The sequence below is a fragment of the Nicotiana tomentosiformis genome, chromosome 11 (genome assembly GCF_000390325.3).
Source record: "Nicotiana tomentosiformis chromosome 11, ASM39032v3, whole genome shotgun sequence".
NCBI classification, from domain to species: domain Eukaryota; kingdom Viridiplantae; phylum Streptophyta; class Magnoliopsida; order Solanales; family Solanaceae; genus Nicotiana; species Nicotiana tomentosiformis.
In genome coordinates this window covers 82,308,491-82,325,870 of record NC_090822.1, presented here as the reverse complement: position 1 = coordinate 82,325,870, position 17,380 = coordinate 82,308,491, and the positions used below count along the sequence as shown (strand labels likewise).

At 40.8% G+C, this 17,380-nt stretch overlaps 2 protein-coding genes across 2 annotated transcripts; one reads left to right on the top strand and one right to left on the bottom strand.

Moving 5' to 3' along the window:
• Nucleotides 1-3,473: 3,473 nt before the first annotated feature.
• LOC138901756 (uncharacterized) lies at nucleotides 3,474-3,932 on the bottom strand. Its single transcript, XM_070189544.1, has one exon. The coding sequence runs from the start codon at nucleotides 3,930-3,932 to the stop codon at nucleotides 3,474-3,476; it is 459 nt and encodes a 152-aa protein (XP_070045645.1).
• Nucleotides 3,933-11,647: 7,715 nt separating this feature from the next.
• LOC138901755 (uncharacterized) lies at nucleotides 11,648-12,756 on the top strand. Its single transcript, XM_070189543.1, has 3 exons — nucleotides 11,648-11,906; nucleotides 12,092-12,294; nucleotides 12,616-12,756. Exons 1-3 carry the CDS (start codon nucleotides 11,648-11,650, stop codon nucleotides 12,754-12,756), a joined length of 603 nt encoding a protein of 200 aa, XP_070045644.1.
• The last annotated feature ends 4,624 nt before the right edge of the window (nucleotides 12,757-17,380 follow it).

Genomic DNA, 17,380 nt, shown 5'->3' with positions numbered 1-17,380 from the left:
GACCATGTTTGGTACTCTAGCTTAGGAGGGATGATTTCACTTGCACCAGCAACATCTCGGGCTGGGGGGGGGGGATCTCAAACTCCCGCGGCCCGTATACTAGAGCAGGGGGTCCATGTTGATCAGGTCCCAAAGGTTATACCAATAGAACCTGGTGTACCGGTTCAACCCGAGTTTAGGGCAGCAACATCTGAGGAGGAAGAGCTTAGACTTGAGAGGAACAAGAAGTACCATCCTCCTACTTTTTGTGGCCTAGATATAGAGGATGCATATGGTTTTCTAGAGAAATGCCACCGTTTTCTGTGCACCATGGGTATTGCAGAGACGAGGGGGGATTGCCTTTACTACATTCCAGATGTAAGGAGCTGCGTATCAGTGGTGGCACACTTGCGAAGAGGGTATCCCAGCCGATGCAACTTCACTCACATGGGCTCAGTTTTCAGAGAGGCTCTTGAGAGAGTTTGTTTCCGAGAGCCTTCGGGATGCATGGCGCACGGAGTTTGACCAGCTGCGCAAAGGTACTATGATAGTGTCAGAGTATGCTGTTAGATTCAGTGAGTCATCCGGACATGCACCTGCCTTGCTTTCTACAGTTAGAGAGCGAGTCCGTCGATTCATCGAGAGACTCAACTATGGTATTAAATTCAGCATGGATCGAGAGGTGGAGACCGATACCCCATATTAGCAGGTGGTAGAGTTCACGTGGAGATTGAAGTATATGCATGACCGCGAGAGAGAAGACAGGGAGGCCAAAAGGCCTCGAGGTACTGGAGGATTTAGTAGTAGCCACACTGAAACTAAAGCCCGTCATGGCAGGTATTATGTGAGCACCAGTTCATTCAGCGCTTCCAATTCTTCGTGGTGCTCCGGCTACTTCCAGGTCTCAGGTTTCCTATTATGCACCGCCACTGTCTAGTGCACCTCCTGCACATGGTGCTTTTAGCGGTCAGTCCAACGAACATGTTCATTTAGTTGCTCTACCCGGAGATTGGCAGCTACATCCCATTCAAGGTTCAATTTCTTCAGCGCCCACATGGCCTTGTGCTCTAATTCTACCGGAAGATGACATGCTTTCCCAAATGCCAACCGGTACGGAGACATACCAATTGGAGTCTTGTAAGTTGTTCTATAGGCCCATAAAGCATCGTCAAGTTTCCTTGACCAATCAGTCCGGTTTGCCTTGACAGTCTTGGATAGAATGCTCTTGATCTCCCTGTTGGAGACTTCAACCTATCCACTTGACTGGGGGTGATAAGGGGTTGACACCTTATAATTGACACCATACTTGAAAAGTAAAGTGTCGAAAGATTTGTTGCAAAAATGAGAACCCCCATCACTAATGACACCCATTGGGTGCCGAACCTTGTGAAGATATTTTTCTTTAAGAAAGCCACCACACTCCGTGCCTTATTGTTGGGAAAAGCCACAACTTTAACCCATTTGGAAACATAATCAACAACAACAAGAATATAAGTGTTCCCACATGAACTAACAAATGATCCCATAAAGTCGATGCCCTACACGTCGAAAATATCAATCTCAAGGATGGTGGTGAGAGGCATTTCATTCTTCTTGGAAATTCCACTGGCTCTTTGGCACTCATCACAACGCCTAACGAGCTTGCTAGTGCCTTTGCACAAGGTAGGCCAATAGAACCCACATTTTAGGACCTTTGTAGCAGTTCTCACCCCACCATGGTGACCACCATAGGGAGAGGAATGGCAAGCTTCAAGAATACTCAATTGCTCTTCTTCCGGAACACATCTCTGGATAACACCATCATTGCAAATTTTGAAAAGATATGGCTCGTCCCAATAATAATCCAAGCAGTCCCATTTGAGCTTCTTCCTTTGGTTAGACGAGAGCTCACTCGGGACAAGGATGGTCACAAGAAAGTTAGCCACATCGGCGAACCAAGGTATCCCAGTCAAGGGCACGGAGAGTAGTTGTTCATTAGGAAATGAATCAGTAATCTCGAGGCCATCATGGGGCCTCCCCTCTTCTTCTAAGAGGGACAAGTTGTCCGCCACTTGATTCTCACTCCCTTTTCGGTCTATGATTTCAAAGCCAAACTCTTGTAGAAGAAGAACCCATCTCATTAACCTAGCCTTAGAGTCCCTTTTACTCGTCAAATAATAAAGTGCCACGTGATCGGTGTGCGCAATCACTTTGGTACCCATAAGGTACGGGCGAAACTTTTCTATGGCAAAGACAATGGCCAATAGATCTTTCTCGGTCACCGTATAGTTGACTTGGGCGTCGTTTATTGTTTTGCTTGCATAATAGACTGGATGAAATATCTTGTTGATTCTTTGCCCCAATACCGCTCCTATCGCAACGTCGCTAGCATAACACGTGACCTCAAATGGTAAGCTCCAATTGGGTGCAGTAATGATGGGAGTGGTAGTCAACCTATACTTGAGTAGCTCAAAAGCTTTCATGCTATCATCATTGAACACAAACTTGGCATCTTTTTCCAACAACTTGCACAAGGTATTCACCAATTTTGAGAAATCCTTGATGAACCTACAGACAAGTGAATGTGCTTTTCTCTTGGTCGTTAGGTGCAATGAGAATCTGGTTATATCCAGAATACCCATCCAAAAAGAAATAATAAGCACATGCGGAAAGTCTATCCAACATTTGGTCAAGAAATGGCAATGGAAAATGGTCTTTCCGGGTCACTTTGTTCAGCTTCCTATAATCCATGCATACCCTCCAACCGGTGACAGTTCTTGTGGGGATCAATTCATTTCTATCATTTGTGATCACAGTCATGCCCCCTTATTTGGGACACATTGTACCGGCAAAGTCCATGTACTATCAGAAATGGGGTACGCAACCCCAGCGTCTAGCCACTTGATGATCTCTTTCTTGACTACCTCTTGCATGGCCTCGTTCAACCTCCTTTGATGTTCCACGGAGGATTTGGAATCTTCATTCAATATGATTTTGTGCATGCAAAATGCAGGGCTTATACCCCGAATATTCGCCAATGTCCAACCTATTTCATTCTTCCTTCTTTGAAGCATCGCAAGGGTGGAATCTACCTGCACGTTAGTTAAGCACGAAGAAAGAATAACAGGTAATATGGAACAAGGGCCTAAGAACTCATACCTGAGGTGTGAAGGAAAGGGCTTCAACTCCAATGTGGGTCGCTCCTCGATTAAGGGCTTTTTTGGTGGAGTCTTCCGGTTCTCAAGGTCCAAGGAAAGTTTTTGGGGTCTATATGTGTAGGATCCCATTCCTTGCAAAGCATTTGCATATTCTACCAAGCCTTCCTTATCATCCTCATCATGATTCAACAACACATCTTCCAAATGGTCTTCCACATTAATCATAGCACTTGTGTCACCAACAATCACCTCGGTCACAAGATCCACAAACGAACATACTTCGTTGCTATTAGGCTGTCTCATTGACTTGCACATGTGGACCACAACTTTTTTATCGCCCACCCGGAAGGTGAGCTCCTAAACTTCCAAATCAACTACGGCCTTCCCTGTAGCTAGTAAAGGTCTCCCCAATATGATTGGCAGCTCATAGTCAACCTCACAGTCGAGTATTACAAAATCTGTGGGAAGTATGAATTTGTCGACCCGAACTAGCACATCATCATTTATCCCCAATGGCCTCTTCATTATTCGGTCCGCCACTTGCAACCTCATGGAAGTAGGTCTTGGTTGCCTAATCCCCAATGTCTTGAACACAGAATATGACATCAAATTAATGCTCGCTCCCAAATCACACAAGGCTTTGGCGAAATCAGCACTACCAATAGTGCATGGAATTGTAAAGGCGCTAGGATCTTCTAGCTTTGGATCCATGGAATGCACAATGGAACTCACTTGATGTGTCATTTTGATTGTATCACATTTCATTGACCTCTTCTTTGTTACCAAGTCCTTCTTGAACTTGGCATATCCCGGCATTTGTTCTAGAGCTTCAACCAAAGTCACATTTATGGACAAAAGTTTCATCATATCAATGAATTTCTTGAATTAGTTCTCATTATTTTTCTTTGAGAGCCTTTTAGGATATAGTGGAGGAGGCCTTGGCAAAGAAGCCTTGGCTTTGGGAACTACCGGATCCGGTATGTCTGTCACGTGTTCCCTAGACAAGTTCACATCATCTTGTGTCTCCTCCACGTTTTCATCAATGCCTATCCTCACTTCATAGTTAACATTCTCATCATTTCTTGGCTCATCCTCTTCTTGCACAACCACATCATCATTCATGATCTTTCTTGGATTGGAGGTACTAGCAACTCCACCTTTACCACTTCTTGTAGTCACCGCCATAGCATGGCCCATATTGTTTCCACCCTTTGGGTTTACTACTGTATCACTTGGTAGTGCCCCTTTAGGGCGAGTAATCAAGGCTTGAGAAATTTGACCCATTTGGACTTCCAAGTTCTGGATAGAAGTGTTGTGGGAGGCTATTTGGGCATCATAGTCGGCGTTTCCTTCCATCATTTGCTTGAGCATACTTTCTATCCGTCCCATCTCATTGTTTGAAGAACTTTGCCCTTGTAACGGATATGGAGGCAGGTTGTTGGGTTGTTAATACATCGGGAGCCTTTGAACGCCGGACCCCCGGACCCCCGGTTCCCTTGATTGTTGTTGTTCCAACCCTTTAACATTGCCTCCCCAATTACTATTATTGTTTCTACCCCAATTGGCTTGGTTATTTCCTTGATTCCCTCAATTTTGATTGTTGTTTCCCAATTGTTCGGATTGTTGTTGTTGACACTATTCCAATTCCCTTGGCCTTCGTTGCCCCAATTTTGATTATTTCCCTATGATCTCCACTATTCATGGTAGTGATCATGAAGTTCCTTGTGAAGGTGGATAACATTAGGGTCACCCTGAGGAATGTTGTCCCGACTTTGCCAAGCTGAAGAGGTGTCCACCATCTCATCTAATATTTCACATGCTTCTGAATATGGTGTGTTCATGAAGTTAGCTCCCGCGAGCTGGTTCACCACACGCTGGTTAGTTGTGTTGATACACCTATAAAAGGTCAGTTGGATCATGGCCTCGGTCATATCATTGTTCATACATTCTTTGACCATGGTGCGATATCTTTCCCAAATCTCGTACAATGGGTCATTGGGCTCTTGTTTGAACGCTAAAATTTCATCCCTTAGTATAACCATGTGCCCTGGAGAGAAGAATTTGGCAATGAACTTCTCAGCCAACTCATCCCAAGTCTGGATGGAATGATTGGGAAGTCTCTCTAACCAGTCCAAAGCCTTTCTCCATAGAGAAAAGGGAAATAGCCTTAACCGCAATGCATCCTCAGTGACATTTGTTTTCTTGCTTCCCCAACAAGTATTAACGAACCCTTTGAGGTGCTTGTAGGCATTTTGGTGTGGAGCTCCGATGACAAAACCCCGCTGCTCAAGCAGTGTAAGCATTACGTTGGTAAATTGGAAGTTGCCCGCCCTAATCCGAGGCAAGACTATTGCACTTGCATAGCCCTCATTCGGCAACACCTGGTGCGCTACTCTTTGTGGAGGCGGTCGGCCTCTCCTGTTTACTTGAGGCTCGGGATGAACCTCATCCACTTGATCATCATCTACCTCCTCCCCCAATGGTAAATTTCCAAGGGGCTCATTGTTAAGGGCCATTTTGTACCTAAAAGCAATTGACACACAAAAATTAGAAAAACGGAAGGAAAGAAAAACAAAACACACAAATAGTTAGATATATAGCTAAGGCCGTCTATGTCCCCGACAATAGCACCAAAAATTGATCGGGTCCAAACCTGTACTACTATTGAGTAGCGAAGATGGTCAATGCGGTTTTACCGAACAAGGTCGGGATCAAATCCACGGGGAGTTAATTGATTTGAAATTAGGTTTATATCTAACGAGTAACAAGAATCTAGGGCAAGCTTGATTAATTCGGGGTCGTAATATAGCTATCACACCCAAGTACTCACTCTATACCTCTCGGTAGTTTGAGTAATTTTGCCCAATTTGGCTTTCTCAAGTCCAAATGGGTATTCATGCAAGTCACGTGATATTAGCTCAATTCGGGTATCTCTAGGTTTAACCGTTTAATTGGGGCTATCAATGTCTTGAGTTCACCACAATTCCTTGTTAGCCTAGTTTTCCTAGACTTAGTCCTCTTTCTCAAAAAGAGACTAAGTCATAAAGGCATGGATCAAAGTTTGCAACCACTAATTCTACAATTCTAGTAGCCATAAATATTCAATCCCTAAAATTCAGTACCCATTAAATACCCACACTAGGGTTGGGTCATAACCCTAGGTATGGGTTTAGCTACTCATGGAAATAACAGAAATTAAAGATGAAATAAAGATAAATCCATAATATTAATTTGGGGAATGAAAATCTAATGTTAAAAAGTGAATCTAGTACAAAATTACCCAAAAGGGAACTTCCAGTCGTTTCACGTGTTCCGCAAATACACAACATAACCTAAAAATGACAAAAAGTTCTATTTATACTAAGCTGAATTTTTCGGACAAAAATACACCTACGATGGTTACGCGGCCGCGTAATTTTGACCACAACCGCATTCTTGCTTTTGCGGCCGCGTAATTCTGATCGAGGTCCGGATTCTTCACTTCTGGATCTTGGTTCAGCATGGTTTTGCGGCCGCGTAATTCTGATCGAGGTCTGCGTTCTTCACTTCTGGATCTTGGTTGAGCATGGTTTTGCGGACCACGTAATTTCCATCGCGGTCACGTAGGAGACTTCCGCGGCCGCGTAATCTTGATGTAGACCACACTTCTTATTTTTACTAAAAATGTAAGCTCTTTGAACCTCAGCAACCGTGGTCTGCGTAATTCCAATCGCGGCCGCGCAAGTACTTTTGCGGCCGCACCTTTATGACGCGGTTCGCGTCCATGTTTTAGACCAAAAATCCATCTATTTGAATCTTCCTTTTGCGGACCTCGAAATAGTGCTCGTGGCCGCATTGTAGCTTTCACGGACGCATAATATTTGTGCGGTCCGCGTTTCACACCTTTTGGCCTAGTCTTGATTTTTGTTCAAGTTTTGACTCCTTTATGAGTTGATTATGACTCCTTTGGCTCATTTTGAATAATCCCTGTAAGCAAGCATATTAAATTAGTTTCCGGGAATACCTTCACATATTTTTGGCCCTAAACACAAGTACACGAGAGAATATAATATGTTAAAATCCCTGCTTATCGAGCTCCTCCGTTACGGGTATCAAATAATCGTGCACTTAAATTATCCAACCGGTGTAAGACTTTAGTCATTTCCAACTTATAATTTTTCATAATTGGGTGGTTTAACCATTCAACCATGGATGCTTAGCGGGGATCCTCGTACATGGTGAATAACCAAATTCCAATTGAAATGAAATCTATAGAATAAATTAATGCAATTTAGGAGGAATCAATGAGAGGACATCAATTCAAATCCTGGATTTTTGAATTTAGAGAGATATTGAGAGAGATCAAGAATTCTCACAATTTCTTAGATTCATGGACCCAATTCAATTCAGTGGGATCCTTCATTCATATTTTTTTCCACCAAGAACGGTGGGTCAATTTTAAGAAATTTCATCGTAAATGTGAAATACGTATATAAATAAAAATGAGGGAGAGATAAAAAGGATACAAGGTCAGTCGTAGACTGCCCATGGATTTCTGACTTAGCGCGTCAGCCACAATGTTTTCCTTCCCAAGATGGTACAAAATATCAACATCGTGATCTTTTAACAATTCAAGCCATCTCCGCTATCCCAAAATTAGTTCTTTTTTCTTGAATATGTACTACAAGCTCTTGTGCTCAGTGAATATGTTGACATGAACTCCATATAGATATTGATGCCATATTTTCAAGGAAAATATAATAGCTACTATCTCCAAGTCATTAGTTGGGTAATTCTGCTCGTGTTTCCTTAATTGTCTCGAAGCGCAAGGAACAACTCTCATGTGTTGCATTAAAATACTTTCCAATACCACTCTCAAGGCATCATAATATACAACGTACCCCTCGGGTCATTCAGGAAGAGTTAGAACTGGTGCCGAGATTAACCTGTCCTTTAACTCTTGGAAGCTATTCCCACAAACATCGATCCACCGGAATTTCGCTTCCTTATTCGCCAACTTCGTTAATAGAGTAGCTATAGATGAGAAATTTTTCACAAACCTTCGTTAGTAACCGGCTAAGCACAAGAAGTTGCGTACCTCGATATGAGTTGTATGCCTTTGACAAATATTAACTGCTTTAATATTTTGACTATCGACTTTGATACTCTCACCCGATACTATATGCCAAAGAAAATCCACTGAGTTCAGCTAGAACTCACACTTGGAAAACTTAGCGTACAACTTGTGATCCCGGAGTGTAAGTAGGAACTTTCGCAAATGTTTTGCATGCTCTGCTTCTGATCGAGAATACACCAAATTATCTTCTATGAACACGATCAAGAAGATATCATAAAATGGCATGAACACTCAATTCATCAGATCCATAAAATCCGATGGTGCATTGGTTAGGCCAAATGACATAAAAAGAAATTCGTAATGGCCATATCTGGTCCGAAAAGCTGCCTTCAGAATATCTTCTTCCTTAATTCTTAACTGGTGATACCCATATCTGAGATCAATCGTCGATCCTCGGGAGTGGATACTTGTTCTTAATAGTGAGCTTATTCAGTTGTCAATAATCAATGCACATCCTTAGGGAACCGTCCTTCTTTCGAACAAATAGCACTGGAACTCCCCACAGGAACACCCTAGAGGGCATCAAGAAATACATTGGGGAATTCACTAACAACCGGAATCGATCGAAGGGTGGGAGGCTTTGCCTCTGCATCCCATACTGGTGCCAAATAAAATATATACCCCTTCGAGATCATCTTTCGAGCCTTAAGGTAAAAAAATAAACTTCCCTCTTGGCACTGAGACACCATCCTTCCATTCAATGATGGGTTCTCCTGGAAAATAAAGTGAACAACCTTCATCCCACAATCCATGTTAGCATAACACGAAACCAACTAGTCCACCCCATGATGACATAAAATACCATCGTCTCTAATTCATTCAAATCAGATAAGGATCACATATTGCAACCTCGATATAATCATCTAACTATCACAGACTCACATGTGGGTATGGACACTTCAAACGACTTAAGTAACAATTCGGGCTCCTAAGCACATTTACTAGCAACAAATGGAGAAATATACAACAAAGTGGAACCTGGATCTATCAAAGCATACATATTTATGGAGAACACATATAATATACATGTAACCACATCCAGTGATGACTTCAAGTTCTGTCATTCCGCTAGGGCATATATACAGTTCTGTTATCCACCCGAGTAATGTACTCCATCTCTACCTCTACCCTTTTCCTACTGACGGTTGCATTCCTTTTTCATGAGGGCGTGCTGATGATGAGGAAGTTGATGCAAATCATGTTGGCGACATCATGTTACCCACATTCTTCATTGGGAAAAAATGCATAATATGACTGGGCTGCCCACAAGAATAGCATACGTCTGAACCCTAGTAGAAAATGACAAAATGACTCATACCACATCGACCACAATATGGTGTTGGGGGCCTCATCTCACTAAGGTCTCCACTATATGGTGAGCTCTGCCCTTGGGGGTTCAAACCCTAAAAGGACTATGTGGTCTCATATCGCCGCTAACATTGGGACTGTGTTGTTGCATTAGCAGTCAGAAAAGATGGGTGCCGGGGAAACGGGGTCTGAACTCGCCTCGAGACTCACCCATATCACCTGTAGACCGGGCACTTTTATGTTGGCCCTGATCACGCTCTCGATTAGCTCGTTATTGCCTTTTTCGATCCTCCAAGCTCTGCATATAGGCTTGAATACGAGCAATGTCCATGTTTGGATTCAAAGAAGCAGTGGTACACTCATTCATCAAGTATAGTCCCAAACGACCCACAAATCGATGTACTTTATCGCTTATCTCAGCCACGAACAAAGGAGCATACTTGGACAATGAGTTAAATTACTTGTTGTACCCCCGGACTCTCATGTTACACTACTTCAATCATAAGAATATGTCTTATTCAGCTCGGCATAGCTTAATTGGAAAATACTATTGCAAAAAGGTCTCATAAACTCCCTCCATCCTACTGGTAGAGCAAGTGGTCCTCTAGATTTCTCCCATATTTCATACCAAGTAACATCAATATCGCACAATCTGTATGAGGCAAGCTCTACCGACTCCATATTAGTAACATTCATAACTCGTAAAGTCCGTTGCATCTGATCTAGAAAATTCTGGGGATCTTCGTTTGGATTTGTTCCTGTGAATACCGGGGGATCCAAATTTATGAAAGCTCGAACTCTTGCACTGACCATTCTATTTGAAGTGCAAGGGGCCTGTGGTTGGGCCTGAGAAACTCCTAATTGAGTCAACAACTGCACAACGCTTCTCATAACTAGATCCCGCTCAGGAAAAATCAGGGGATAAATCCAAGGCATGTTGGCTTCTCCTTGCCGTCCCGGGGATATTTGGGATGTCCCTGAAACTTGAGTATCTACCTCATTGCACGGTCCTTGTTGACCCAAAGGGACAGGTGGCACCTGACTGGTACCTTCTACTGCTTCTTCATTCAATTCTGAACAACTGCGTGGCTTCTTATGGTAGGCATTGCTATACACATAAGCATGATGGGGATCAGAAATGAATACTTATGACCCTGCTCTAATGAACGATCTAGATTAGAAGGAAAGGTACTCATCCTAGATATTCCGTAGCCTCTTGTTTATAAGTATGGTTCACGATATACCCATAAATAAGACTCTACTAGATATGACTTGCAGACTCTCTAGGACAAACCTGCTCTGATACCAAGTTTGTCATACCCCAACCTTGGTTGGTGAGACCAACACATGATGCCCGAAGGCCCGTGCGAACCGACATCCATACTTACATATTTAAGATCATGAAATCAGGGCCAACGAGGCCTCCAAGCAAATATACCAGAAATTAAAATGTACATATCTGACCGAGAAAGGAATATTAATATTTCTATAATTTCACAATTGTTACCAACATGGTCATAACCAACCCTTACATACATCAGTATACTAGTCTGCAAACCTCTAAGATCGTTGAGAAATATGCATATATGTACAACTTGATCGGGATAGGGCCACACCGTACTCAAAAATAACTGGAACATACGCTTTGATGCCTATTAACTTCTGAACACCTATTCCGAAGAAGTGGAGAGCAACGACCAACCGCTAAAACGAACATCCTATTGGGGAGGGACGTCACGGGTTTATCTGTACTTGTGGGCATGGACAAAGCGCCCAAAGAAAAAGGGATCAATATGAAAGATGTACTGAGTATGTAAAATAAATATCGTATATAAACCAAAGGCATAACATATGAGATAGAAATGCACAAGTTTACCCTCGATACTGTAGACAAGCACTAGGAGCGTACACTCTTATAACCATGAGTCATGAATCTATGCAAGCTTTTGCAAAATCAAGCAACTCATTTGGGCCATGCATTTATTATAATTTACATATATCATTGTTCAACCACTCGTTGTGGAATACCATCGCATTTAACTCAATACCTGGCCTCATAGAGGATTCAGTCGTCGGTCGTTTTCGGCCTCAGGAGGTCTCAAGAGCGATGGCTATCGCAAATAATATGCAAATTAATGGAGAAAAGCTGGAGGACGTTACCATCATTGAGAAAATACTTCGCTCGATGACAGCAAAGTTCAACTATATCGTTTTCTCCATTGAAGAATCCAAGGACATTGATACTCTTTCTATTGATGAATTGCAAAGTTCTTTGTTGGTTCATGAACAGAAGTTAAATCAACAAGACAAGGAGGAGTTAGGATTGAAGACAACGACTTTCTCAAAAGGAGAAGATCATGAGAAAGGCAAATGGAAGTAAAACACTGGCATCACAAAACGGAGAAGATCAAATCTGGTGATTCTCAAGGAAAAGAGAAAAGGCGTGACAAATCTCAAGTGAAATGCCATCGGTGTCATCGGTATGGACACTATCGCTCAGAGTGTCGTACCAATTTAAATAAATATTATGGCGGAAGGTCTAACTTTGCAGAGACAAAGGCGGAAGAAGAGGTTTCTCTCTTGATGGCATATACTTCTAGAGAAAAAGTTTCTGCTAATTTATGGTATCTTGATACTGGTTGCAACAATCACATGTATGGACACAAAGTGGCGTTCTCAGAATTAGATGAAACTTTTCAAGATACTGTGAAGTTTGGAGATAATTCAGCTGTCTCTATTGTGGGAAAAGGGAAGGTACAAGTCACAACCAAAGACAACTCCGTTCTTACTATCAGTAATGTCTTTTATGTTCCTACTTTAAAGACAAATTTATTGAGTGCTGGACAACTTTTAGAAAAGGGGTATGAGCTTAATATCAAACGTGGAGTTTGTCAAATACGACATTATTATTAGGGGTTAGTTGCTCAAATTAATATGTCGACCAATCCTTTATTTCCTTTATATCTTTGCAACACCACAAAGTCTTATTTTTCTGCAAAAGTGAAGGATGATGCATGGAGGTAGCACTTTCGCTATGGGCATCTGAATTTTAGAAGCTTGAAATCCTTATCTCAGAAAGAGATGGTATTGGGTATGCCGCAATTTGAACCTCCTAACGGAATATGTGAAGAGTGTGTTGTTAGCAAACAACACCGTGAATCATTTCCAACAAGCAAGTCTTGGAGGGCAAAGAAGGTGCTGGAGCTAGTACACTAAGATATTTATGGACCCATAAGTCCTACATCTAAGGGAGGTAGACGATATTTCATCAGTTTCATTGATGATTATAGCAGAAACACATGGGTTTATTTCTTAAAGGAAAAATCATAAGCATTTGAAACTTTTAAGAAGTTTAAAGTGCTTGTTGAAAATGAAGCTGGTTGTAAAATTAAAAGCTTGCGGACTGATCGGGGTGGAGAATACAACTCTGATACCAAATGTTAAAAATTATCAGTAGCATATATGAGAAAGCAACCGACAATGAAAGTACTTAATTGACTTGAGTAATATATCAAATACATCACACACTTTAAATAGAACAAAACTAATAACTGAAGATGTCCATGACTCCTAAATTGAAGAGGAAACTACTCCACTAACTTGACCATAAACTCCACTAGCACATGTAGCCTAAAGACTAGAAAACTACTAATTTAACTGCTGCCTACATTACATCAGTAAAGAATTAACATATTAACAAATGAGCTAAATGACCTACAAAGCCAAATTGCCAACATTCCTTCCTTTAAACTGAAACATCTTTTAGTTTAATTTGCAAACTCCAATCAAGTCACGTAGCTTTAGGAATGACACTAGCTTCAAGGGCTTTGTGAACATGTCTGCAACCTGCTCCTCACTTCTGCAATAAACAAGGCTGATCTTTGCATCATTTGTGAGATCACGCAAGAAGTGATACTTCACATCTATATGTTTACTCCTTCCGTGTAGAACTGGATTCTTTGAAAGATTAATTGTTGAGGTATTGTCACAACAAATGGGTGTAGGCCCTTCCTTCTTAAAACAAATTTCTTCAAGGATATTTCTCAACCAAATAGCTTGACAAGCACATGATGCTGCAGCTACATACTCCACCTCAGTAGTCAACAAAGTAACAATAGGTTGTTTCTTTGAAGACCAAGAAATAACTCCAGAGCCTAGCATAAAAACATATCCAGATGTACTCTTTCTGTCATCTAGATTTACAGTACCTGGCCTCAGCAGGACTCGAAGTCGTAGGCCCCAACAGGACTCAGTAGCCTCACATCACACATCGCTGCATACACGACATCATAGAGAACTCGGTCTTACTGGGCCTCAGGAGGTCTCGGCTTTACCCGATCTTAGCAAAACTCAGCATAATCAGCCTTGAGAGGAATTGATAACCTCATATCACACATCATCGTACACGGCCATACAAGGGCTCGATAATATCTTATGGCATGTCTCATTATACCCGACTGATGGTTACACAATAGGTTCCGTATCCGACCGTCTATAATGCAACTCGGTAATGTAAAATAGATACATATATACATAAATGAACTCCAGAGTCAATTTCAAAGAAAACTTTAGATTAAACTCAGAAGTCATATTTCTTTTTCCGAACTCAGGGTACTGCCTAGAAACACCTCAAACTTGAAAGAATGCCACCGGTAAGAATAATGTACAAGAACAAAGACCGCATTACTGAGAAGACCTTAGAAATTATTAATCTCACAACACAAAAACCCTTGAAGGAGAGAGAGATACTCATACCAAGTCATGCCAAGAAAAAAAGTTATCCTACAGAACTTACTAAACTTCTATAGTGGTTAACTCTGCCTTCAATGAATCTCCAGAATCAATACAATAAGATAATAGATATTATAGTAACGATTCCAAGCTCCTTCACGCTAGATGGTACGAGATTCGCCTCTAATTTAGCCTTAAATTGTTTCGGAACTCTAGAGAAGGTTTAAGAGCATTTTGGGGGTGGATTAAGATGGGTGATATCTCCTAGAATGAAAAAAAAGAGAGTTGCACTGCCTCTTTATATCCAGTCCGGTCTAGGAAATTCTACCGCCCTGAATGTTAAACGGGTCACCCCACACCGGCTACTGCGTCCGGTGGCATAAGTGGTGCAATCTAGTCAATTTAATCTACCTCTCTGCCTGGTAACATGAGGCCAGATGATTGGTAGTACCAAAACCTTATTAATCCTTAACTCCATATATGGGGAACAATGTGGGGTGTAACAACATGTTACTTACAAAGGAAAGATTACACAGACTACAAGTTCCCATTGATGATTACAAATGTAGCGTGTGTACAGCCAATACGATGGAGACAGATCTTCACTTTTTTTCTACATGTAGTTAGAGTAGAGGCAGAATACAACTAGTAAGAGTAGAGGAAGCAACCAGCATAAGATGGATCAAACGGATGAAGTGGAAGAAGAGGTAGCAACTGCTATTCTGGAAGCAAATATATACTATACATGGCTAGCAAGCAATTGGAAAATATTTAGACATATTGTTGTAAATACAGATTTTGTCATAGTACTGACACAAAGAAAGATAATGAAAGGATAGAGTAGAATACAAGAGAGCTAGGAAATGTTAGAGTATAATACATAGGCTATGTAACTAATTTTTGTTTGTTGGGAGATTCAGAGATTGTAGCATCCTTCCTAGAAGGTGGTTATAATTCTGATTGCTCTAGCTAGTTTGTAATAATCATTGGTTTGTTAATGGTAATATTTCACAGTTATTGTAAAAAACAATTAAAGAAATTTACCTTTTGGTTCAGTTAATAATAATTTGGCTGAACGTGAGTTTTATGTTACACTTCTGTAGTAATATATGATTTTGAAAAGGCATTTAAAAGTATCAGGAAATATTATCTTCTAATCAAAGTCGAACTTAATTAAGATTACATAAAAGAGAGTAGTCAGATGTTAAAGTTTGTAACATGTACGAAATTGTTTATCTTTAAAGATTATATTTTCTAAATATCAAAAGATATTTACAAAAAATAAAAGAGAATAGAATTTAATCTGAGACAGAATAGTGTGTATTGAACAGCAAAAGTTGTGGTTATTTATTGTAACTAGTTTTTGGACACCATGCAAATTACTACAAATATTTTAAAGCGATATGAATATTCTTAGAATAAACGTGTAACGAGTTACACAAATTTTGAAAAAGAAAAATGTATACTCAAAACTAATTTATGATGAGCCTACTATGCTTCAACAACACATACTTTATACATGAATATGAGCAACGTTGGCTATGGTGATACTCGTCTTAAACTTTGTGCCTTATGTTTAAGAAATTGTAGCCTCCTCTATTTTACAGTCGCGTACATGTCAAGAAGGTATTGTCGAATGGAAGTAAAATTTTGTAGAAGCTGTAGAGAAATTCGATCAACATATGTCTTTCTTATGATGGCTAGAAAATCAATGTTAATTTTATGGTGTACAACTGCACAGAAATTGGCACGACCCATTTCTCCCTACGTAAGACGACGTGACGAAACCTATTCTCTTCGACTAGGTAAGCCTAACAATTGCGGAAAAATCGAAAATAAAGGCAGAATTAACAACTAATTTTCATCACATAACTATATAACGGAAAAATGTCACTCGACATGTACAAGTAACTAACAGCTCGAGTATAACAATATTCTCAAAACCCGGTAATCACAAATCACAAGCTCTAAGAATTTGTCTAACTATTTCTATACATCAGTAACTAGAAGAAATAAAGGAGGAACAACATGAAAGGGATAGAGGGGGACTCCGAGTTCTGCGGACACTAGAAGACCTACCTTGAAATCTCGGGAGAAGCAGCAACTACGCAACTAATAGCGGGGCAGATAGAAGGTACATAGATCTGCACACAAAATATCTGTAGAAGAGTAGCATAAGTACACCACAACGGTACTTGGTAAGTGCCAAGCCTGACCTCGGTAGAGTAGTGACGAGGTCAGGTCAGGGTCTTACTAGTAAATAATAATTTAAGGCAGAAAAATATAGCAATGTAATAAGAGACTGGAAATTTAACAAGGAGAAACTACAAAAAGATATCAGCACATCACATAGGGATAACCAACGGGGGCACTCCCGAGATACCGTCTTGTAGTCCCAAAAGTAAATGCTCAACAGGGGATCTCCGAGGTATCGTCTCGTAGTCCCAAAAGTAATTATGCAGGGGGATCTCTAGAGGTACCGCCTCGTAGTCTCAAAAGTAAATATGCGATAGGGGATCTCCCGGGGTACCGCCTAGTAGTCCCAAAAATAAACACACAGCTCAAAATTGATGGAAACAACAATTACAACAAGAAATCCTACAATTTATGACTAAATACAAGTCAAGGAAAAACAAGAAATCAACTAAGCATGTTGTACAGGTTTCAAATAAGTAGTTAAGACACGTAGACATGCGATATTAGGTTAACAGGATAACTACACATGCTGGTATAACTCAACTAAGATGTTACAAGTTACTGCTAAGTAAAAACCGAAATTTTCAACAATTAGCCTATGTACGCTCTCGTCACCTCGCGTACACGGTGCTCACATATCACAGAAGTATCACAATAGTAAGAATGCCTTTTTCTCGACTTTCCGACTCTGAATGGCCCAAATCTGACCAAAAACAATCACATACTTTAAATACATCTATAATAAACTAATCTAATTAATGAAATCAAGACTTTAACACGAATTTCGAAAATCGTCCCAACATGTTGACCCGGGCCCAGATCTCGGAATAGGGTAATAGTCACAAAATACGAACACCCATTCAACCATGAGTCCACACATATCAAAATTACTCAAATCCGATACCAAAATCTC

What these genes read in the sequence shown, in the direction of transcription:
- LOC138901756 (XM_070189544.1), bottom strand. Translation starts at nt 3,932, where the DNA reads ATGCCGGGATATGCCAAGTTCAAGAAGGACTTGGTAACAAAGAAGAGG.
- LOC138901755 (XM_070189543.1), top strand. Translation starts at nt 11,648, where the DNA reads ATGGCTATCGCAAATAATATGCAAATTAATGGAGAAAAGCTGGAGGAC. An exon ending in AGGAGAAGATCATGAGAAAG is followed by an intron (nt 11,907 to 12,091) that starts GCAAATGGAAGT and finishes CTAACTTTGCAG; the next exon opens with AGACAAAGGCGGAAGAAGAG. An exon ending in CTATTGTGGGAAAAGGGAAG is followed by an intron (nt 12,295 to 12,615) that starts GTACAAGTCACA and finishes TCCTTATCTCAG; the next exon opens with AAAGAGATGGTATTGGGTAT.